This window comes from Somniosus microcephalus, chromosome 8, assembly GCF_052327205.1.
Source record: "Somniosus microcephalus isolate GS21.2 chromosome 8, FLI_Smic_1.0, whole genome shotgun sequence".
Taxonomy (NCBI): domain Eukaryota; kingdom Metazoa; phylum Chordata; class Chondrichthyes; order Squaliformes; family Somniosidae; genus Somniosus; species Somniosus microcephalus.
In genome coordinates, this window is record NC_140994.1 from 147,994,353 (window position 1) to 148,018,897 (window position 24,545).

The following is a 24,545-nucleotide window of genomic DNA, read 5'->3' on the forward strand; positions in this document are numbered from 1 at the left end:
CATTTTAACTGGGGACCCTGCTATTGTGAGGGTAACCCAAATGGTTTGGTAATCCTCTTTGGCAAGTACATTATGTAATTTGAGGCAGCTTAGTCTCTTGTTTGCGGAGTCGCTATCGCTATTCTGGTCTTCGGAGCTATTGTCTGTCATCATTTGTACCTTCCTGTACTTTTCTTTATTGATTTTTTGTTTTCTGTCAGTGGATTTTATTTTGTCCAGATTGGCATACCCGTGCAATGTGTCCAATCTTACCACATTGCCTGCATGCTTTGCCCTTGAACCAGCAGTCCCTCTGGTTATGGGTGGATCTGCCGCAGCGATAACATCTTCCGAACTCCTGTGTCATTTTATGGGTGCCGAAGTCCTGTGTCTCTTGTTGTATCTCTGCAGCTCCTTTTGCTGCTGCTTCGTATGATACAGCCATACTGAAAGCTTTGTCCAATGTTAAATCTTTTTCAGAAAGCAGTCTTTTTTGTGTTCCTTCACTTAAGAGACCGCAAACAAATTTGTCTCGAAGATAATCCGATAGTCCTGCTCCGAATTGGCAGTACTTTGATAGCTTTCTTAATTCGTTTAGGTAATCAGCGTTACTTTCATTCTTGTGTTGATTTCTCTTGAAGAACTTGAATCGTTCCGCTATCAGCAGCGGTGTTGGGTTTAAATGCTCCTGCAGGGTATCAACAATTTCTTTAAAAGTCTTGTCCTTTGGTTTGGCTGGAGTGATTAAATCTCGTAACAGCCCGTATATCTTCGCGCCCATTGAGTTCAGAAGTACTGAAGCTTTTTTTTCATCTGTTATTCCATTTGCAGTGCAATAAACCTCTACTCTTTCCACGTATGTGGTCCAATCTTCTATTTCGCCATCAAAAGCCTCAATATTACCAGATTTAGGCATTTCAGAAAAGATATGGCGCTTCCCGCGCTTTTTTTTTTCTCTCTGTAGCAACGATATGGCGCTTCCCGCGCTTTCCCGCCGCTGCTACCGATAACAACACTGTTTTACTGTGGTTTCCGTTTATTCACTGTTGGAGACTCGTTCCCGACGGAGGTCTAAACGCTGACCTGCTTGCCGCGCCGGCCGTCTCTCGAGTGCACCCTCCCAGTCCGTTATTGCTTGCCTCCGATTTCGCTGCCTGTCTCAGCTGTAGAGCCCGCCGCTGGAGCTCCAGCCTGACGCCCAGGAAGGATTAGCGCAGTACCTGTCACCAGTTTGGCCAGCTGGTGAAACCACAGTTTCTCTTACTCCCTTGAGTCTTCTGGACACTGGAGGAATCGATGTCCTTGAGGTGCTGCCGAATTGCAGGTAAGTCCGTTTCCACTTCGTCGCCACTGTAGTGTCCGTGTGTAGATAAAGACACTGAAGACAGGAGTTGGTTCATAGGTATTTACTAAGCAAGTCTGGGGGGGGGGTTTCTAAAGGATATACACAATACACAGGCTTATATAGCCCAAGTGGCAATTACCGGCATTACGCACACCTGGGGCTCTTAAAGGCACATACACCATAATTGCTCTTAAAGGCACATACACCACAGAAACTACGATGGTCTGAGGCGCGAGTTGGGTAGGATTGATTGGGGAATGTCACTCAAAGGGTTGACAGTGGATAGGCAATGGCAAACATTCAAAGACCGCATGGATGAACTACAGAATTTGTTCATCCCAGTTTGGCATAAAAATAAAACAAAAAAGGTGACTCAACCGTGGCTAACAAGGGAAATTAGGGATAGCATAAGATCCAAGGAGAGGACATATAAATTGGCCAGAAAAAGCAATAATCCTGAGGATTGGGAGCAGTTTAGGAATCAACAAAGGAGGACAAAGGGATTGATTAAGAAGGGGAAAATAGAATGAGAGTAAGCTTGCAGGGAACATCAAAACTGACTGTAAAAGCTTTTATAGATATGTGAAGAGAAAAAGATTGGTGAAGTCAAGCGTAGGTCCCTTGCAGTCAGGATCAGGGGAATTTATAATGGGGAACAAAGAAATGGCAGACCAACTAAATACATATTTTGGTTCTGTCTTCACAAAGGAGGACACAAATAACCCCCCAGAGATGCCGGGGAACATAGGATCTGATGAAAGGGAGGAATTGAAAGAAATCAGTATTTGTAGGGAAATGGTGTTAGGGAAATTGATGGGATTGAAGGCCGATAAATCCCCAGGGCCTGATAATCTACATCCTAGGGTACTTAAGGAAGTGGCCCCAGAGATAGTAGATGCATTGCTGATCATCTTCCAACATTCGATGGAATCTGGAACAGTACCCATGGATTGGAGGGTAGCTAATGTTACCCCACTATTCAAAAAGGGTGGTAGAGAGAAAACGGGGAATTACAGACCAGTAAGCCTGACATCAGTAGTGGGGAAAATGCTAGAGTCCATTATAAAAGATGTAATAGCTGAGCACTTGGAAAACCGTGACAGGATCGGACAAAGTCAACATGGATTCACAAAAGGTAAATCATGCTTGACTAATCTACTGGAATTTTTTGAGGCTGTAACTGGTAAAATAGATAAAGGAGAACCAGTGGATGTGGTGTATCTGGACTTTCAGAAGGCCTTCGATAAGGTCCCGCATAAGAGATTAGCGTGTAAAGTTAAGGCACATGGGATTGGGAGCAAGGTATTGACTTGGATAGAGAACTGATTGGCAGACAGAAAGCAAAGAGTTGGAATAAACGGGTCTTTTTCCGCGTGGCAGGCAGTGACTAGTGGGGTACCGCAGGGATCAGTCCTTGGACCCCAGCTATTCACAATATATATTAATGATCTAGACAAGGGAACTAGATGTAATATCTCCAAATTTGCAGATGACACAAAGCTGGGTGGGCATGTGTGCTGTGAGGAGGATGTCAAGAATCTCCAGGGTGATTTGGACATGTTGGGTGATTGGGCAGAAACATGGCAGATGCAATATAATGTGGATAAATGTGTGGTTATCCACTTTGGTGGCAAAAACAGGAAGGCAGATTATTATCTAAATGGCAATAGATTGGGAGAAGGGGAAGTGCAACGAGACCTGGGTGTCCTTGTGCACCAGTCGCTGAAGGTAAGCATGCAGGTGCAGCAGGCGGTTAAGAAGGCAAATGGTATGTTGGCCTTCGTAGCGAGAGGGTTTGAGTACAGGAACAAGGATGTCTTGCTGCAGTTATACAGGGCCTTGGTGAGACCACATCTTGAGTATTGTGTGCAGTTTTGGTCGCCTTATCTGAGGAAGGATGTTCTTGCCATGGAAGGAGTTCAGCGAAGATTCACCAGGCTGATACCTGGGATGGCAGGAATGACGTATGAGGAGAGATTGGGTCGATTGGGCTTGTATTCACTGGAGTTTAGAAGAATGAGAGGTGATCTCATTGAAACTTATAAAATTCTAACAGGACTGGACAGACTAGATGCAGGAAGGATGTTCCCGATGGTTGGGGAGTCCAGAACCAGGGGACACAATCTAAGGATAAAGGGTAGGCCATTTAGGACAGAAATTAGGAGGAATTTCTTCCCCCAGAGAGTGGTGAACCTGTGGAACTCTCTACCACAGAAGGCGGTGGAGGCCAGTTCATTAAATATATTCAAGAAGGAGTTGGATATATTTCTTAAGGCTAAAGGGATCAAGGGGTATGGGGAGAAAGCAGGGACCGGGTACTGAATTTGGATGATCAGCCATGATCGCATTGAATGGCGGAGCAGGCTCAAGGGGCCGAATGGCCTACTGCTGCTCCTATCTTCTATGTCATGAGGGGTCCATAATATAAAATTCACTTTCAAGCCAGTAATATATTTCCATGGATGTTTTCATGGAGTTTGTAGATATCAGCAAAATATTTTGACAATTAGTTTGGAGTCAGGTATCAATACATTGTTATTGTGTAGGTAACTAAAATGTGGTGCAAGGAGCTAGTGCTGCCCCTTACTGGATTATATAGATATTATTTTGTTGTGTTTTTAATTTATGCCAGCTGATTTCTTGTAGCATTACTTATGATGCTGCAAAATACACTCTTCTAAAATGATGAATATCATACCATGTAATACCACAATATATTATTCTGTTACTAAGCTGGAGCTGTGTTTTTAATTAATCATCTCTTTTGGATGTATATATTCAGTTAAAAATATTTTCTCCTGAACTTAGAAAGTAACAATTTTTGAATATATCAAAACTCAGGAGTTGCATAAATGATAAACTTTGAACATTTCATGAGGTAATTTTCTTTGTTTAAGGAAACTATTGTTTATTAAACATAAGAACATAAGAAATAGGAGCAGGAGTAGGCCATTTGGCCCCTTGAGCCTGCTCCACCATTTAATGAGATCATGGCTGATCTGATCTTGGGCTCAGCTCCATTTCCCTGCCCGCTCCCCATAACCCTTCACTCCCTTATTGTTCAAAAATCTGTCTATCTCCACCTTAAATATATTCAATGACCCAGCCTCCACAGCTCTCTGGGGCAGAGAATTCCACAGATTTACAACCCTCTGAGAGAAGAAATTCCTCCTCATCTCAGTTTTAAATGGGCGACCCCTTATTCTGAATCTATGCCCCCTAGTTCTAGATTCCCCCTGTTTAAACACTGTATAAGTCTGAAAACTCACCAATAACTGGGAGAGCATATAAGGAGATTGCACACTCCCCAGCCCATGATTTTCCATCTATTAATTTTAAGAAGCATAAAATTTACACTTAACTGCTTTAAGACAGGACCATAAACATCAGAACTGGCTAATGATGGGGAAAGTGGTGGTGTGGGTACCTGGGGGCACAAAAGGGGTGATAGGTCAGTGGAGAAGGCTGATGTGCAGAAATATTTGGGGCGTTTGGAAAGTGATGGTTCAGAAAAAGCCAACGGCCGTTTGGGTCCAATTATCCAGGGCCCCCTGTCTCACACAAGGCTTTAAGACCCTGCTCCTCCCAATACTGCCAGATACCAGCAAGCTCCCTCTCCCAGTCCTGTTGGATGCCAAGACTCCCTTCTAAGATTTCCTCCGCCCCATTCATAGATCCCAGGATCCCCTCTCAGTGTGCAAAAATGCACAGACTGCCTTCTTAGTGTTCCCTGATCCTAGGACCACCCACAATGCTCCCAGACTTTGCGAACTACTTCACAATGCTTGCTCCCAGTGATCCTAGATCGTAGGACTTGCCCCAGTGTTCTTAGAACCTCCCTCTTCAGTGTTCCAGGAACCTGGGGATCTCCATTTTTGTGCTCTCTCTGTCCCTGGAAGTCCATCTCAAAATAGTGCTAGACACTGAAACCCAGTCCCAGTAATGCCAAATCCCAGGGCCTCCCACAATGCTAATAATTCAGTGACCCTGGCAATACTACTTGCATAACACCCTTGTTCTTATAAAACCTCTGACCCAATATGAGCATCTGCTGGAATATTGTTAAAAATCTTGCACAGCACACATTTTCCACCCACAAATATTTCTTCCTATTGTCATGATATTTGGTTATGGTTTCTGTCAACATTTGCCATTGTAAATTGCTGTGTCAACATTTCCCATTCAAATTTACTATGTTACCTGTCACGAAGTAGATGTAGTTTCTGGCCACTACGTGGCTCTGAGGAGCAAGTTTCTGAAGTCACTCTCCCAACTTCATTCCCTTCTTATTTATAAAAAAAAGAATTTATATTAGTTAATGTCATGGGCAATAAAATCTGTGCAGAGTAAATATTTCCATTTAACCTGTGTAACCAATTTAATTATACGGAGAATTATATATATAGATAGATATTTACTAAAGCAATTTATAGAATATTATATTTGTTTTGGTTGGGGGGTTGTGTTTATTTTGATGAGTATGTAATGTATTGAATTATATATTTAATTTAATTAATTAATTTCATGTCAGCTCCGGCTGCAATCATTTATTTATCTATTAATACAAGACAAGCTCATGGGGGTGGCTCTGGGGGGGGATTAAAAGCAATCACTGCATCGCAGCATTCACAGGATCTTTCTACTTAATTAGTGGCCAGGAAGGTTCATGCAGCAGCCTCATGTAGTCAGGCCAAATGATTTTTTTCTTTCATTTTAGGCTGGGTCCTCTACCCACAAGCCCTCCCCCATCAGTGCAACCTCCCCACCCATCCATTTAGCTCCTCGCACTTCACCCTACACCTTGTCATTAACCCCTCACTGCTCTTTATTTTTCCTTCCATCATAGCCCCACCCTTAATCCTCTCCCCTCTCCCCTCATCTATTTCATCTCCTAACCTTCTCCCTACCTTTTCAGCTTTAAAACAACTAAAAGCTTCTTTCCTAGCTTCAGTTATTAAGGGGGAAAAATTCGGGCGTGGCCCCTTTGTGGCGCTAACTTCACCGGGGCACTATAAAGTTTGCACCCCGTGCCATAAATTGAGTGGTAGCGCCCCAAGCCCCAAGTTACTGGAAGCAATCCCCCTCCTTCCTGGGACGCTACCATTCAATATCGCGGCACTATGTGCAACAGCGCTAAGTGCAACAGCGCCACACGCATCAGCAAGTAGCGCCGCGGTATTACAGGCCTCACTCCCCTGATTAAAGGGGGAGGGGAACCTAGCGCAGCGCACACCGGAGCCCTGCTGGACCACTGGGGAGCGGGGTGCCGGGAAAACAGTCGGGCACTCAAGAGGAGTGTTGGGCTGACCGATCGCGGCCGGCATCGTGCATGAGGAAATGGAAAGGGGGCAGGTGCTGGCAGGTGGCCCAAAAAAAAGGCCGCCCAGGACCTGCCCTTTAATTAGTGGTGCCGCGGTCGCAAAAACATCACCTTGACCCTGTCAGACATAGCGTCCGGCGGTAGGTCAGGGGTGCAACTGAAGTTTGCAGCTGGGGCGCTGCGCATGGTGATGATGTAATCGTCGGAGGTGCAGTGCCGCAGGGCGCTACCAGCTACCCTCCCGCTGAATTTTGCGGGAGGCATTAGCGGCACCACCACGCCCAGGCACTAGAGGCTTTGCGACCCATTACGGGAAGCACAAAGCAACCCAATTTTTCCCCCTAAATCACTTAAAGAGTTAATACCATATTCAGACATTATCTTGTACATCCTATCAAGGTGTGATGTCCTTCTTGGCCCTCTTCATCATCAATGAGGAGCATAGGGTTCTTCCCAGTCACCCTCCTGTCTATGACTGTATTGTCTTCAGTATTTCATTGTCCCATTGTCCTGCAGTTATACCCTCCCCATGACCATGTACATAGTCTCCCAGTGGTGGAATTCGTTGCATCCCAAGTGTCCACGTGAAAGTTGTAAATTTAAAAGCTAAAAGCCCATTTTTCAGCAATGGGCTGGGAAACATGCTTTTATTTAAAGCACTTAAAGAGTTAATACTTAAAGGGGGAAAAATTCAGTATCGCCCCGTTTGGGGCGCCATTATTGGCCGTGCGCAATGTTTAGCGCCTGGCGCTAATTATCGCCTCCAACGGCAAACTTGGCTTTTATCGCCCCTGGAAGTGATTGGAGCGCTAAATCAGGCGCTTCACACCTGTCTTAAGGCGCAAATGCCGAGGAGCGAGGCGCTACCACAGAGCGCAGGCGAAGCAAGGAAGAGCAAATCAAAATGAACCTGCAAAGTGCTGCTCAGTACCCAAAACTCATTCACACAGCGTTGAATCTCTCCAGAAGTCTCTCTCTCTCTCTCAGAATGCGTGGTGCAAAAATGTCACCAACAAAAAAAGGCAGGAAGCGGTCGCCTTTAAATAGCGCTCCCCCAGTCCCTTTCTGACTGCAAAACACTCCCTTCAACCTGTCGTTGCTAGCGACAGGCAGTATGACAGGGGGCGCTGTAGTGTATGTACTTTGCAGAAGGAACTATATTCTGCAGCCCCTGTATACTGCAGTACCAGTAGTGACCACCCCTGTATATCAGCCTGTGCAGTAACTTTGCATAGTTAGTTCCAGTTTGTCTCCACTCAGTAAAGACCTGTTATAACCAACTCCTGCAGTCCGTGTCTCAATTACACACGGACATAATACTGGCGACGAGCAGATCCGAACTTACCTACAGTCTGCACCACCTCATGGGGATCCATCCCTGAAGCGAAGTTGTCAGAGGTCGAGGCCAGAAGGAAGAAAGAAAAAGTAATAAATAAAACAATCAGAAGAAACGGGTGTCGACCGTGGGCAACCGCCTCTGATTCATCGGAGTGAAAGATTTGCAGGAGAGGCTGTCGAGAGCGGGGCTTGGTTATCCTGCCGATGGTGTTCCAGCTAATCGGGCTGGTGGCAGGTAGTACACTGATCCTTCCTGGGCTGCGGCGGGCTAGAGCTCGATCAGGTGGCTTTTCAACGGGGCCGAGCAGCGTTGTCGGGAAGAGGAGAGAGAGAGAGAGGGTGGAGCACATAGGGCGCGGCCGGTGCTATGAAGCCGGGCAGCGTACAGGCCCGAGAAGAGGGAGGAAAGTGTCCCGCAGGGTTGCTCCAACGACGGGGAAATAAAAGAAATTAGAAGCGCAGAAAGCCACGAGGAGCTGCAGTTTGCCACGGGAACCGCGGAGAGCGGCGTTAGCAGCAGCGCGGGGGGAAGTGCGCGAAGACCATAGGGCATCGCCATCAAGGCATAAAACGCCAGCAACAGCACTAGCAGCAGCGGAGAAGACGGAAAGCACGGGAGGCGCCATTTTGTTAAATCGGGGAAGAAGGCAAAGCGCGGGAGGCGCCATCTTAGATTTCCAAGATGCCGAAGACTGGCAATATCACTGCCTTCGATAATGCAATAGAAGACTGGGCCACGTATGTGGAAAGAGTCGAAGTATATTGCGAGGCAAACGAAGTAGCCGATGAGAAAAAGGCATCGGTACCACTAAACTTAATGGGCGGAAGAACGTACGGCCTATTGCGGATCCTGATTACTCCAACCAAACAGATGGCGAAGAGTACAGGAACACCTAAATCCTACACCGCTGCTGATAGCAGAAAGATTTAAATTCCACAGGAGAAATCAGCATAAAGATGAGAGAAATGCTGATTACCTTACGGAACTACGCAAGCTATCAAAGCACTGCCAGTTCGGAGCAGGACTGGCAGATACCCTTCGGGACAAATTTGTCTGTGGACTCCTGAGTGAAGGAACCCAGAAGAGGTTACTCTCAGAGAAAGAGCTGACGCTAGATAAGGCTTTCAGCGTGGCAGTATCGTACGAAGCAGCAGCAAGGGGAGCTGCGGAAATACAGTAAAAGCCACAGGAATACGGCACCCACGAAATGACACGGGGATTTGAAAAATGTTATCGCCGAGGCAGAACAACCCATGACCAGAAGGACTGCTGGTCCAAGGACAAAATATGCAGGCAATGCGGAAAGATGGGACACATTGCACGAGTTTGCAGGTCTGGGAACAAGACTAACGACAACAAAAAGGCTACTAAGGAACAGTACAGGAAAGTACAAAAGATGACGGACAGTAGTTCCGAAGACCAGATGAGCGATAGTGAATCCGGGAACAAGAGACTAAGCTGTCTCAAACTTCACAACGTAATCGCAAAAGAGGATCACCGAACCATTTGGGTCACCCTCATGATAGCAGGGTCCCAAGTCAAAATGGAATTGGATACAGGATCAGTCCTGACCATCATGAATCGACGAGACTACGAGCGGCTATTCTCACACATACCCTTGAAAGAGACATCCATTGTCTTGAAGACGTATACGGGGCAAAAAGTATACCCCAGAGGGAAAATAAGGGTGCCTGTCGAATACAACGGCAAGGAAATACAGAAATTGTATCTGTACATACTGCAAGATGGTGGACCACCGTTATTGGGACGTGAATGGATCAGAAAGATAAGTTTAGACTGGCACTCCATTCAGGCACTGACGGTGGCTGGTAAAAAGGATGACGACGTCACACCTGGACGATTGTCAAAAATCTTAGCTAACGCCAAAGAGGTATTTCAACAAGATCTGGGAACTCTTAAAGGCATAACCGCCTCGATAAAAATAGAAGAGAATGCAATTCCCACGTTTTTCAAAGCAAGACCGGTACCATATGCAATTCGCCCAGCCGTCGAGGCAGAGCTGGAGAATCTGGAGAATGCAAACATAGAAAAGGAAACACAAAATGACCCGACACTCTCCTGGGTCTATGATTTAACGGTGAAGGGATGGCCAGCACATGGCGAACCACTACTGCCAGCATTCTCGCCGAGAAGAGAACAGCTGTCAGTGTGCAGAGGAACCTTGATGTGTGGATCCAGAGTAGTAATTCCACCCAAATTGAAGGATAGAGTGCTCAATGAGCTTCATGAGGGTCATCTGGGAGGGGTAAAATTGAAGAACTTAGCCAGAGCGTTTGTGTGGTGGCCGGGAATCGATAGAGAAATCGAAGAGATGACCAAGAGCTGTACAGGATGCCAGAAGGTCCAAAACGCCCCACCACAAGCCCCTCTACATCCATGGGAGTGGCCCTCATCTCCATGGCAAAGGGTGCACGTTGATTTTGCTGGTCCATTTATGGACTCGATGTTTTTAATTGCGGTGGATGCACATTCAAAGTGGCCAGAGGTAATAAAAATGTCCTCAACCACCACAGAAAAAACTATCACAGTCTTACGAACCATATTCACCAGAAATGGGCTGCCTGAACAGATTTGCTCCGACAATGGACCACAGTTTGTGTCTGAAGAGTTCCAGAGGTTCTTAAAGAACAATGGTGTTAAGCATTACACATCCGCCCCATATCATCCAGTCACCAATGGATTGGCTGAGAGGTTCGTTCAAACATTCAAGAAGGCTATCAAGGCAATGTGTAATGAAGACATACCCCTACAACACAAGGTGGATAACTTCTTGTTTGCCTACCGGAATGCGACACATGCGGTTACCAACCAAACTCCAGCCATGATGTTCTTCAATCGAAGACTACGATGCCGCTTGGATTTGGTTAAGCCAAACATCAGAAGAGATGTGGAGAACAGGCAGTTTCAGAATATGAATGAAAGGCCGACCAGGAGTTTTAAGATAGGTCAACCAGTTTTGGCCCGGGACTACCGCACAGAGAAATGGCAGCCAGGAACGATCTGTACACGGCAAGGACCTCTAATGTATACCGTGGACGTTGGAGAGAGCATTGTAAGACGCCATGCTGACCAGATTCTAGAGTCACTGGAAAACGTCAATTCCACACCACGATCCGATACACCTGGTGATGAAACCGAAGTACCAATTGCATCTACCTCAGAATCGGAAATATTGGAAGCAGACGAACCCAACAACGACGTTGATTCCGAATCAGCTCTGCCAGAAGAACCTGATACCCCAAAGAGGCGTTATCCAGACAGAATCAGGAAGCCTCCTCAAAGACTGAACTTATAATTGCTTAACTTCAGCTAATGTATGTGACAACTGTAATTGTAAATATGTTATTTAATTATTAATCGAATGTTATGTACTGTTTAGCTAAAAGGGGAGGAATTGTAGTGTATGTACTTTGCAGAAGGAACTATATTCTGCAGCCCCTGTATACTGCAGTACCAGTAGTGACCACCCCTGTATATAAGCCTGTGTAGTAACTTTGCATAGTTAGTTCCAGTTTGTCTCCACTCAGTAAAGACCTGTTATAACCAACTCCTGCAGTCCGTGTCTCAATTACACACGGACATAATAGGCGCCACTCAATATCCGGTCGCGCACTCGACTGACATCACAATCTGCCGGCGCAGGAGATCGTGGCGGTAGTGTTTAGCGCCGTCGCAAAATGTTTAGTTAATTTCGCGAGCAGCGCAAACATTGCCGCGCCCAGGCGCTAGTTGCTTTGCGCCCCATTAGCGCCCTCTTAAGGCGCTAATGGAAGGCGCAAGCAACTGAATTTTTCCCCCAATGAGTTAATATTTTTCCACTATAACCACTTTAGGTATTTGAAAATATTGCCAGCTTCTTGATTCAGTTTTGTAAAACCAGCACCAAGAGATGGTGTAGCAGGCAATAGGTCTGCTGGCCAAAGAAGGGGATGTTGGAATTGAGGAGTAATCGCAATGTAGAGGGGCATGATGATGGGGTAGGGGGCTTGAGTCCACCCACCATCAACCTCTTGCTTCCCTTGGCATTCATTGTTGAGCTCATTGTTGCATTCATTGCTGGATCTCCCAAGTTTGATCGTCAATTTCCATTTGTTCTGATGAGAGCAGAACTTCCTGGTCAATGTTTGTACCTTTAAAAACTAGCCACAGCTACATCCACAAACCTGACTTTGATACCTCCTTACAAGCCCTTGGTGCAAAAAGCATTGCTAATTTCCTAAATAAACTTCCACACTCCATTAATTGTGCAGGCTGATAAATAAACAGTTTTATAACCTACATGGCACCAGGCTACCCAGCCATATGTTGTCTATTTGCATGTGTGTGGGACAGTTCCTTGTTTTGGTTCCCTGAGAATTTTGGTTTCCTGTATTAGCCTTTCGGATTTTCCCAGAATTAAGTTGTGTGATTCGGTGGCCCACCATGCTACAATAGGTTAATACTTCTGGTTGGATCCTTTATCAGAAGAACACTAGTTCTGATGAAGGATCCAATCCAAAATAAGAACATAAGAACATAAGAAATAGGAGGAGTAGGCCATTCGGCCCTTCGAGCCTGCTCCGCCATTCAACAAGATCATGGCTGATCTTCTGCCTCAATTCCATTCACCGGCCCTATCTCCAGATCCCTTGATGCCCTTTCTAGTCAGAAATCTATCAACTTCTGTTTTGAATATACCCAATGACTGAGCCTCCACAGCCCTCTGAGGGAGAGAATTCCAAAGATTCACCACCCTCTGTATGAAGAAATTTCTTCTCATCTCAGTCCTGAATGGCCTACCCTTTATCCTGAGGCTGTGGCCCCTGGTTCTAGATTCCCCAGCCAAGGGAAACATTCTCCCAGCATCCACCCTATCAAGCCCTGTAATAATTTTGTATGCTTCAATGAGATCCCCTCTCATTCTTCTGAATTCAAGAGAATACAGGCCTAGTTTACTCAATCTCTTCTCATATGACAGTCCCGCCATCCCAGGAATCAATCTCGTGAACCTTCGTTGCACTCCCTCTATGGCAAGTATATCCTTCTTTAGGTAAGGAGACCAAAATTGTACACAGTATTCCAGGTGTGGTCTCACCAAGGCCCTATATAATTGGAGTAAGACTTCTTTACTCCTGTACTCAAATCCTCTTGTAAATACTAACCAATTTTTTTCTTTTCAGTTGCAGTGCAGTTCCAGCATTTTCTGTTTTTATTTTGTGATTCACAATATTTCTCTTTATTTACTCTGTTAAGGTTTTTCTCTCATGGTTTCAGATCATAAATATTGCACACTGCCAATCATCTATTATCATCTTCCAGTGTTCACAATGGTTCCACTTTTGTTACAGGAATATTTAGCACAATTCTCGCCCTTCATCCCTCATTGGGAAAGGTAAGATGGTGCATTTCAAATTTACAAAATCTACCTCCCTATTTTTGGCTACTAGAAATGAGTGCATCCAACTTATAGCAGTTCTTCAAGGACATTTAGCAGAGTGTGCTCCCTCTCAGAAAGATAATTGCAGATCAGTCACATAACGCTTTGGCTGTTTTTAAAGTCATTTAAGGTCTGACAGATCACCCCTGTGCTTGACCAATTCACAGGAATGTATTCACCTTTGTGCAGCCTCAACGGTTTAATTGGTAGCCTCCTTCTCTCCTGCTGAATCCTACTTTTCCAAGTACAGTAAATTCACACAAATGATTGTCCACAAAATGTCACCCTGATCCAACCCAGTATTTATAGTATTGCTTTTCCACCTATGTTAAATTGTTTTGGGCGCACAGCAATCTAAAAGTGGCAGCATAATTCAGAAGGCATCTTGCATTAGTTTTGAGTTTCCATAGAATGCAGTATAAATCTAGTCTAAGCTCCACATTTCTAAAACTACTTCACTTCTTATTAGAGATATTCAAACACTTCTGTTATATGCTTTCATATGCATAAAAGCCACCTTGGAATGTTCTTCTCAGATCAGAAGTTATGCAGATCCTATCTTTCTCTGTTCAACAGACTTCCTACGTTCAGACAGATTAAACACCACCCATTCATGAATCAGACTTATAATCATAGATCCAGGCAAGGGCAAATCACATTTTAGTTCACAATTCTTTCATTGGTCTTTCTGCAAGAAAAGTAGTTCTTTTAAGGGTGGGTCTTTCGTCCTATTCCTGTTGTTGCTTATTAACCAAGATCTAGGGTATATCACAAGTTTGGAACAGAGGAATTGCTAGTTGAATAAAACAAGGTCCATCTAGTTCGCCTTCTACCATCCTGGTAGTTGCATGACAAATGATAATGGAGTTGTTGACTAATCATGGCAATCAATCTCTATCAATTAGTCTGCAACAGACCCAGACAAAAGGTGATGAAACGCCCAGTGTTGGAAAGCTTTGGGAACCATCGGTCCAAAGTCACCTGTTCCTCTCAAGCATGCTGCACTTACCATATGTCAAGTTCTGTTGCAAACTCTCAATTCTGACAGACTCGTTCTACTCAAGTAATAAGATAAATTAGAATTAATCTAAAGATTAAAATTTATCTTTGAACAATCATTCGTAACTTCAGTCATAATGAAAATATGGTTTGCCACAAATTTATGAAATTACCATTTCAGCTTTTCAATGTGATGCACTATCCTGGTCTTTCTATTTTTCTCCAGCAAAAAAAAATCTAGATTTGCAAAGTTCTGGAGGAATTTTAATTTTCTCCATTCGGTAAGAATGGTGCAGGCGAGCAGTTAAAATAGAGCGTCTCCATTTCCCACCCTGTTCTCACTGATTTCCGATATTAATGCTGCTGAGGCACAGGCTCGAGCAGGAGCTACATGCACAATTGCCAACACAAAAGCAAAATACTGCAGATGCTGGAAATCTGAAATAAATCTGCCTGACCTGCTGATTATTTCCTGCATTTTCTGTTTTTATTGCATAAATGCTAATTTAGGTCCTGTGGCAGCAATAGGATCCTGATGGCATTTTAACCCCATTCAGGAGTGCCTGCTCAGTGACACCTGGTCTGAGGAAAGTGGACGCCCTCCAATGTAAGTAAAATACTTTTCTTAGTGGGACCAGAAACAGCAAGAGTGCTGCTTCTGACCCCACAAGAAAATTCTGGACGTCTGCTCCCCTCCCTACCCATAAGTCCCTGGCAAACAGATCCCCACAACTTAACTGCATGCTGGCAAGCCTTCTCTTAGAGCTAGTGGGTGGCCTCCGGGGCACCTGACCTTCCTCTTGTGTCAGCCGCCCAGCCGACATTTTCCACCTATTTTGGGTTGGCAGCTGACTGCTGGCACATGGATGAGATCTGGGAGTTAAGATACCCCAGGTCTGAAATCTATGAAAGTAAGTGTGCTGTGCACTCACCCTGCCTGCCTGAAACCTGCTCAAGGTGAAAATCCACTTTTCTGTTTCTTTCAAATGGCCTAGAGAGAAAAATGCTGGGGCATTGATGTGATCACAAACTAGTACTAGCCAACTAGCTTTTGTTCCATCTTGCATGTTTGGCTTCAAGTAGTTCTATATCCTATAGTCTTTTCTAAGTGGCTCAAACCTTACTGTTCATTTTCTGTCTTTCATTTTCAAGACTTTGCTTTGGCTGCATTCTACTTTTCATTGTTTCAGTTACTCAGTTTATTACTCCATCACAAAATAGGTATTGTATTTCCTCCCATTTCCATTGATGGAGGGTTCTGTGACGGTAACCCTATAGATTATACTCTAAGGGGAGAAATTCAGTAGGTTGCGCCACCCGTTAGCGCCTTAAGAGGGCGCTAAGTGGGTCGCAAGCCAGCTGGCGCCCGGGCGCGGCACTGTCCACGCCTCCCGCTAAATTCCGCGGGACGTTAGTGGTGGTGCTAACCGTTAGCGCTGCGCCGCTACCGATGACGTCATCGGTGTGCGCAGAACCCCGCTGACGTCCCGGCCACGATATTTGGCAGCGCCACCTGATTTACCGCCGGACGCTATGTCTGACCGGTTCAGGGGGGCCTACCTGCAGCCGGGGAGGCGCAAATTAAAGGAGAGGTGCGGGGCGGCCACTTTTGTTGTTGGCCGCCTGCCAGCACCTGCCTGCGCTCCTGTCCCCGGCCTACTGAACCCCCCCGCCCCCCCGCGGAGTGCCGGCTGCGTTCCAAGAGCCCAGCACTTCTCTTCGGTGCTGAGCACTTTTGCCTGCACTCCCGATCCTCGGGGGCCCAGCTGGGCCCCAGATCGCGCTGCACAAGGCCCTTCTCCTTTAAGAAGGGGAGGAAGGCCTGCAATACTGCAGCGCGACGTGCCGCAGTGTGTGGCGCTGTGGCACATTGCGCCACGATATTCAGTCGCAGCGCCCCAAGAGGGATGCGGGGCGCCTCCAGTAGCACCACGCTTTCATTTGGGGTGCTACCACTCAATTTACGGCGGGCGGCTGTGAATGCTTCCGGGGCGCTACTTTTAGCGCCCTGGCGAGGCTGGCGCCCCAAACGGGGCTATACTCAATTTCTCCCCCTAAGTATATAACTGAACATTGCCTTTTACATTGGACAAGTTCTATGCCTCTGAGTTTTTTTTCTCCTTTGCTCACCATTTTGTAACAGTAGTAAATTTGTAAAAGAAAGTTTTAGTTTTGTCTTTCAAATATCATTTCCCATTATTTAAAATGATTTACCAGACAATGCATTATTTCTGATCTATGTTTTTCTGATCTATTTCTCCTGCTTTAAACTATTGCCACAAATTTCATTCTCACAAAATAAACTCAAGTAACAATAACTTAGAAAATAAATAATTTACTAAGATCACTACATTTGACAATTATTGCAAAATACAATAATATTAATCTGATTATTGATTATCAAGTAAATTGGGCCAGATTGTCAGCGGTGAACTAACGGCTGGCGCCATTCATTAAACACAGACTTTCTATGGGCTTTTGCACTGGTATTTGCTGGTCATGTACAGAAAACAAAATAAAGAGAGGGATAGAAAAAAGTGAGATAAAAGAGAAAGAAAGAAAAAGTAAAAAAGCTTAACATTTTTAAAAATCTCCAACAATAATTAAAAGCTGAAGGAATGAGACTGCACGCCTGTAAAAGTTAATCTCCAATGCCAGAGAGGATATTAGGCAGTATTCAAGACTTATCACAGTGTTAAACATTTATTTATACTGTAATGGACTAGCCCTAACTTTTTCTGGCAAGTTTAGTGGGTAGCTATCACATAAGTACAGCAACATCACGCCGTTCCATGTGTTTCAATGCCGAGTCTCTCAGCAAGATACAGTTATAGTGAAGCTTCTGGAGGAGCAGGGCAACTCGGACAGCATCTTCCTGATTTCCGTGTTTAGCTGCGCATGTGCGGTCGCCGGACATTGCTGTCCGATTTACACTTTAATAACGGTGAGCTCTGATAGCCAATGTCACTAATTGAAATTTCAAATCATCTTTAAAGAAAAAATACCTCTAGGGTTTATGTCTCCTGCTTATTTTGCCCAGTAACTGAGATATCTTCTGCATTTATAGTTCAATATATTCAATGAATGATAACACTGTTTTCTATAGACAAAATAAATATACTGTATCACAACCCATCAAATTATATTAGATTGAAAACAGATAACTGGCATCAAGTAAGTTTTCAGAAAAAATATAATTTTATTAATAGAATTTCTGTACAAAAATAAATCACAAAAAAATCTGTACAAGAAGAATACAGAAGGTTCTGGCACTTCATTTGCTTTAGACAGTTCCTGTGCTCAATACCCAGAACATGCTCTAAGAAATAATAAAAAAATAATTACAACTCTCATGCTAGGAAAGATAACTTGAAAGTCATGATAATGTTCTAATCAAATTGAAAACTAATTCTCAATAAATACATATATAAATAATATATATTTACAGAATAAACTGTTCAAGATTCATTTACTTAAATACAACATTTTCTCTGTGAAACTACTATGTCACATTTACAATTGAAACAATTAAGAAAAACTTTTCTATCACTTAAAAGTGCAGAGTAGATGTCTTCATTAATTGAATCAACTTCATAGTTTATTTACTTTGCAGTTTATTTAACGGTGCAATCATACTACAAGCTTAACATTTAAGCGCAAAGTTGTTCTGGCTTCACATCGATAATAAACTTGTGGGGTGTAAAGCTGGTATCACGAACGGAACTGTCTCTGAAGCAAATCAGAATGAGACTATCCATCCTCAAGAGAGTCTCACTTGTCATGGCTCCAGTGTTGGGTTGAGCTCTGACTCCAGGTTCAGATTGCATTTACACTATAACTGCAGCGTCACTGACAAGTGAAATCACTGGGCACTGATTCTAGAGTTATAGTGTGAACGTATCCTAAAACATCTTCCATGCGATAGACACATTTGTATAAGTTGCTATGCTTTCTCAGTCCAAAGATTGCATGAACAATGCCAATATCTAAAACTTGCTAAATTGGATGCTTTGCAACTAATTTATTGTACAGGGTAGAAACCAGGAAAATTTTCATTTTCAGGGTGCTAATACTTTTATTTCTTGGCAGTTAATATAAAATACTGCATACATTTTTCTGGTGGCTTTCAAATAGATGCTCTTGCAACCCAGGACTAATTGGCAGGTATTAAGCTACCTTAAGTAAGCATGTGACCATTAAAATTATGGGAGGTACAGTAAATTATGACAGCTAAGCACCGATTAGAATCAAGGATTTGATGTGCAAGGTGTAAATTGAATATTTCTACCCATTTAAAATATTTTGCAAGAAATTTTAGTAAGTTTGAAACCAACGTTGTGTGCAATGACATAATCAGAGATGTAAATGCATGGCTGGGCCACTAATCACATCTTTCATGTCAAATATGAGTACTCTAATGAAAAAAGTATAAAAGAAGCATTTACACTGGAGGATATATCATTCCAGGAGAAATTTACATCAGTAACCAACATGATAGATTTGCAGTGGACTTTTCAGAGGTGGCAGTTCATAGCTAGTCCAGAAGCTTAACCTGCATTTTTTTAAAATAGTGATCTCACCATTTTAAAGAATCTTTCACCAATTCACCATAATGGCATTCCTGGATCTTAATTACTGAATTTCACAAGACTTTATTTTATGTATATACATAGATTCATATTATCTTGTTATACCACCATGGAATATCTATTAATAAATTATGAAACATGCATTGTTACTACATATTTCATAGATCCTATCTCCGTGTTTGACCCTGAACTAAGTCATTACTACTATGAAAGCTTTTCAGCCTGACATAGTACTTACACATTATTTCTGGTATCCTGGGTTGTTACCATGTGATTGTAAATAGCCAATGGCTTTTTTATTTCCCCACAACCTGGCAGCTCAGCTGTAGGAAAATAGGCCAGTATATCATTATCCACAGGAAACTGTAAACCTGCAGATAAAACATACAAATATAAGCTCAATTCATATCTGCAATGATAAAGTAACCTATCACGACTGCTACTAATATTGAAATGCTTATTTTGAGAAAATATTCAAATGGTTCAAAAAGGATGTTGAAATTCAGAAACAAATGATTATAATATAAATTAATAGCTAGCTGTATATAGCTCAGATTTTTCATGTGTTGAAAGATGATAACATATCAATTTTGATTTATTCACAATATGTGATCATTTCTTGAGCAGTGGTGTGAATTGACTGCTACTACTTTTAGAGAAGGTTCACAATCAGATGGTAGAAATAAAACAGAAAAACTGTGACTGCTGAAGATCAGAAATGAAAACAGAAAATGCACTATCAGCATTCTGATGAAGGGCCTCGCCCGAGATGTTAATCAAACCTCTTTCATATGCAAACTGACTTGTGCATTTTAATATCTTCTATTTTTTTATTTCATAGTCAAATAGTGTTGTTTAAAGATGTCAGTTAAAACTATTTTGTGCTGCTAAATCCTGAAGCACCTCAAACAGCAAAGAGCAAAGAAATTATGTCAGGAAATTGTGTGAAAACTCATAAAAAGCTACTTGAGGTGAGTATTATTAGGCTATTCACACATGGAGAGCTTAATCATGTACTCATTCAGCATACACACACACATTTTCCAATAGCGCTCAAAGGATTGGGAACTTTGCTGATTTTCTCTTCCATAGTTCAATGTTGTGCACAATAGCTGCTGCACCTGAGATCAGCTAACTCAGCGCGGACAAAGGATTTTGCCTGGGATCTTCTGGTGTTTATAGTTTATAAATAAACTTTAAAGCCTGCACATCTGCCAATGCACTTTATTATGGTTATGTTTATGTTAATGTATTACAAGCCAAATGTATGTTGAATGTTTAAATGTCTTAATCTAAATGTACACTCTCAGGAGCCGCAAGCCTACATTTCGTTGTACTGCACTTGTGCACTAACAATGACAATAAAGTTGATTATGATTATGATTATGATTATGATGACCTGTATCACATTGGCACATACCCGCTAATCCATCGAGGAAGTTGCATAGTCATAGTTTTACATGGGTATTAGATAACAATTAGTAAAAATATGTAACAACAACAACTTGTATTTATATCACACCTTTAACGTAATAAAACGACCCAAGGCGCTTCACAGGAGGGTTATCAAACAAAATATGACCGAGCCACATAAGAAGATATATGGGCAGACTTCGTCAAAGAGGTAGGTTTTAAGGAGCATCTTAAAGGAGGAAAGAGAGGTAGAGAGGCAGAGAGGTTTAGCGAGGGAATTTCAGAGCTTAGGGCCCAGGCAGCTGAAGACACGGCTATCAATGGTTGAGCGATTAAAATTAGAGATGCTCAAGAGGCCAGAATTAGAGGAGCGCAGATATCTCGGCGAGTTGTGGGGCAGGAGGAGATTACAGAGATAGGGAGGGGCGGAGCCATAGGGGGATTTGAAAACAAGGATGAGAATTTTATAATTGAGGCATTGCTTAACTGGGAGCCAGTGTAGGTCAGCGAGCACAGGGGTGATGGGTGAACGGGACTTGGTGCAAGTAAGGGAGGGCCTCAAGTTTAAGGAGGGTAGAATGTGGGAGGCCAGCCAGGAGTGCGTTGGAATAGTCGAGTCTAGAGGTAACAAAGGCATGGATGAGGGTTTCAGCAGCAGATGAGCTGAGGCGGGGCGGAGTCGGGCGATATTCCGGAGGTGGAAATAGGTGGACTTAGTGACAGCGCGGATGTGTGTTCTGAAGCTCATTTCAGGGTCAAATATGCGAACAGTCTGGTTCAGCCTCAGAGAGATGCTCGGGAGAGGGATGGATTTGGTGGCAAGGGAACAAGTCTGTGGCGGGGACTGAAGACAATGGCTTTTGGCTTCCCAATATTTAGTTGGAGGAAATTTCTGTTCATCCAGTACTGGATGTCAGACAAGCAGTCTGACAAATTAGAGACAGTGGAGGGGTCGGGAGAAGTGGTGGTGAGGTAGAGCTGGGTGTCATCAGCATACATGTGGAAACTGACACTGTGTTTTCGGATGATGTCGCCGAGGGGCAGCATGTAGATGAGAAATAGGAGGGGGCCAAGGATAGATCCTTGGGGGACACCAGAGGTAGCGGTGCGGGAGCGGGAAGAGAAGCCATTGTAGATGATTCTCTGGTTACGATTAGATAGATAAGAATGGAACCAGGCAAGTGCAGTCCCACCCAGCTGGAGGATGGTGGAGAGGTGTTGGAGGAGGATGGTGTTGTTAACCGTGTTAGAGGCTGGAGACAGGTTGAGAAGGATGATGAGGGATCGTTTACCTTTGTCACAATCACATAGAATGTCATTTGTGACTTTGATAAGAGCCATTTTGGTGCTATGGCAGGGGCCACAAAATATAGTAACAAATAAAGAAATATTTAAAAACAAGAATGACTACCATTTATATTAATGGAAGATGAAGGATATTTCTATTCATGTTTAATCCATGCCATTGGACAGGTAAAAACAATGGACTCACCTGCAGTATTGTCATCTTTGTGTGTATATGAGGGTGATATGAAGAATCCAGGTCTTTTTAAAACTGTCATTTCTGAAAGTAGGTTAAAGCATCACTGAAGTTACTAATATGCTTGTCATACTTTGTACAAGCATTATATTCTGAATCATGGTGGACAATCTTTTCCACTTACCTATGTTCTTTAAAGAATTTTGGTAAAACCATTACCTTAGGTTCTGTTTAATCTTATCAGCCTGGTTTTCACAAGAGCGAAGAATAACACTTAACATATTTGAGCTCCTCCAGGCAAGATTCACTCTGAATTCCTTTTCCCTTTTTGGTCAGCATCAAGTCCTGTGCACTACATTCTAGCACATTGTCTCTCCCCCTCCATATTTCAATAGAAACTACACATTACTCTCATATAGGAACAAATGATGGTTGAAAAAGCACATGAATTTTATTACCAACTAGCTGGAGTGCCCGGCGGTGCCGGTGCAAAGTCTGCCCCTGTGCCATGAAAAAGCACATGAATTTTATTACCAATGTAATAATGGCTTGGAAATTACAAAGGATTGTCCCGGTCTCCGGCTGTAATTTCAGTGGGAGATTGGAGGAAGTCCTAAACCAATGACCGTGCTTAGCCGTTTACGCTGTTTCCCTAAGGCTCCAGCAGTCTCCCACCAGGGACCTCCTGCAGAATTCAAGGCTGAAAAAGTTTAAACTACTTCAAAAATCTAAATGAAAGTGATGCACTATTATATTAGGGATATTAAATCAGGTCCTTCTCAATTCATACCACTGCTCACATTCTCAGTTCCTATATGAGACAATCAGTATTGAGAAGATTTTAACTCTACATCTCTGTCAAGATATGAGCATAATAGTCTCTGTCCCATCTTGAAAATTAATCCTTTAACTGATTTTCAAACACAGCTAGCATTCTTTTCATACAAATTATAAACACACTGCTCATGAAACATACCTCTAAATTTTCTTAATAGAATCTGAGATATAATTGATTTTCAAACTTATATTTTTTTCTGCACACTTTTACATGCAATTTGATTTTCAGATTTTTTTTTAGTTTCACCTTATTTGTTGGGGATTTGATATAAACTAAACAAAAACCTGCAATGACATACATTTGATAATTCTATCCATTTTCATGTTTAATGTAGTACATAATGTAATCACATCATTAAAATAATTGCTAAGCACCCAAGTTCATGATGTAATTTTTATATTTTAACTAATTCCGTTATCCCTGACAAATTTTTAATCATGATCCAAAAGGATGGGTGATAGTATTAATATTTATAGGAATGCCAATGTACAAATCTATAAATTCTGGCTCATTTTGGGTGTAGAATCAGTGCTATCTGGACAGAAGAAGAAGCATTTGGGGTTTGAGAGAACCTTGATGACAGGCTTCACACCTCCAAGTCAAGGGTCTGTTCCCACACAGGTGTCTGGCCATCTGAAAATTGTGCAATGCTACAGCAGATGCAGATACTTTTGGACACCTTGTCAAGGCTATAGAGCAGCAAACCCTCACCCTCAATGTGTCCAAACAATGGAATCTCTGCTTCAGCATGGCAATTGTATATTCCACCAGAATTCAGATGGAATTCAGTGGGGCCATTAGCCAGGGTTGCAGTGGGTATTCTTGCTGACTCAGTAACAATCTATACAGTCTGCCTGTCCCTTCAAATAATGGTAGCATGGTGGACTGGCACAAAATTAAGGGAATCATACACCCACTTGCATGATTCTGTAACTTTGGGTGACACCATTTGCTCATTATAGAATAAAAGTCTTTCCTATTCATATATGCCATGGGGCTGCCGTTAGTGTCCCTGATGGCCACGTATGAAGCAACATTGCTGTATGATAAAATGATTCTTCCAATGCAAAAATATTGCTGCTAACATCAGCAGCATTTAATGCACTAATGACTAAAATTAATGGAGGGAAAACTATGGGCTACGGACTGCAATTTTCGAACTGCAATCTCTGAGTGCTGCTCCTAGCAGGGGGCAGCCAATGGCAGAATCACTTTGTACATGTAAAGAAAGACTGAGGACTTTAATTGCTATAATAAACTATCAATAACACCTTTAAGAACCAACTTCCGAAAGGGTAGAGCAGAAACTCCCAGAAGCATCTATTTTATGTGGATGAGCAGCACTGAAAGAATGAAGACGTTAAAAATATAACTGATTTCAGTTGGGATCAATTTATTTAGAGTTGCCTAAAGTCAGGAGATCTGCTGAGAATCTTGCATGCTTTGTGCAAGGCCTCCACAAAGTTTCTAAATTTGCAGCTTTCTCAATTTAGCTCTCCACAAATTGAATGTTTGGTCGTATATGCTGGATTCAGCAAGCCATGCTCTCAAAATACTAGGGTGTGTCATCGCTGAATTGTTCTTCCACTGTTATTATTTATTTACTCACCTCCTCCAAGACCATCACTATATACTCCCCCGTGACCTTCTGCCGTGTCCTCAAAATTATCTGGGCAATTAGGGAAAACCTTTTGCCATTTCTTCTGAATTTGTTCTTTGTCTAGATAAGTAAAGGAATAAAGAAATCAAAGGAAAAATTAAAGACAAATCAGGAATTTATCAAAACCTCATGAGCAGTGGTAAGTT

At 43.0% G+C, this 24,545-nt stretch overlaps 1 protein-coding gene across 1 annotated transcript in view; it reads right to left on the minus strand.

Moving 5' to 3' along the window:
• Positions 1 to 17,594: 17,594 nt before the first annotated feature.
• The window catches only part of LOC147113860 (nuclear factor NF-kappa-B p105 subunit-like), an 88,303-nt gene continuing 81,352 nt past the window's right edge, over positions 17,595 to 24,545 (minus strand). Inside the window, exons 10-13 of the mRNA XM_085995236.1 lie at positions 24,349 to 24,459; positions 21,914 to 21,985; positions 19,247 to 19,379; positions 17,595 to 17,738 (exon numbers count right to left, since the gene is read on the minus strand). Coding sequence (XP_085851362.1) covers positions 17,720 to 17,738; positions 19,247 to 19,379; positions 21,914 to 21,985; positions 24,349 to 24,459 — 335 coding nt within the window. The 3' untranslated portion in view covers positions 17,595 to 17,719. The remainder of the gene's footprint in view (positions 17,739 to 19,246; positions 19,380 to 21,913; positions 21,986 to 24,348; positions 24,460 to 24,545) is intronic.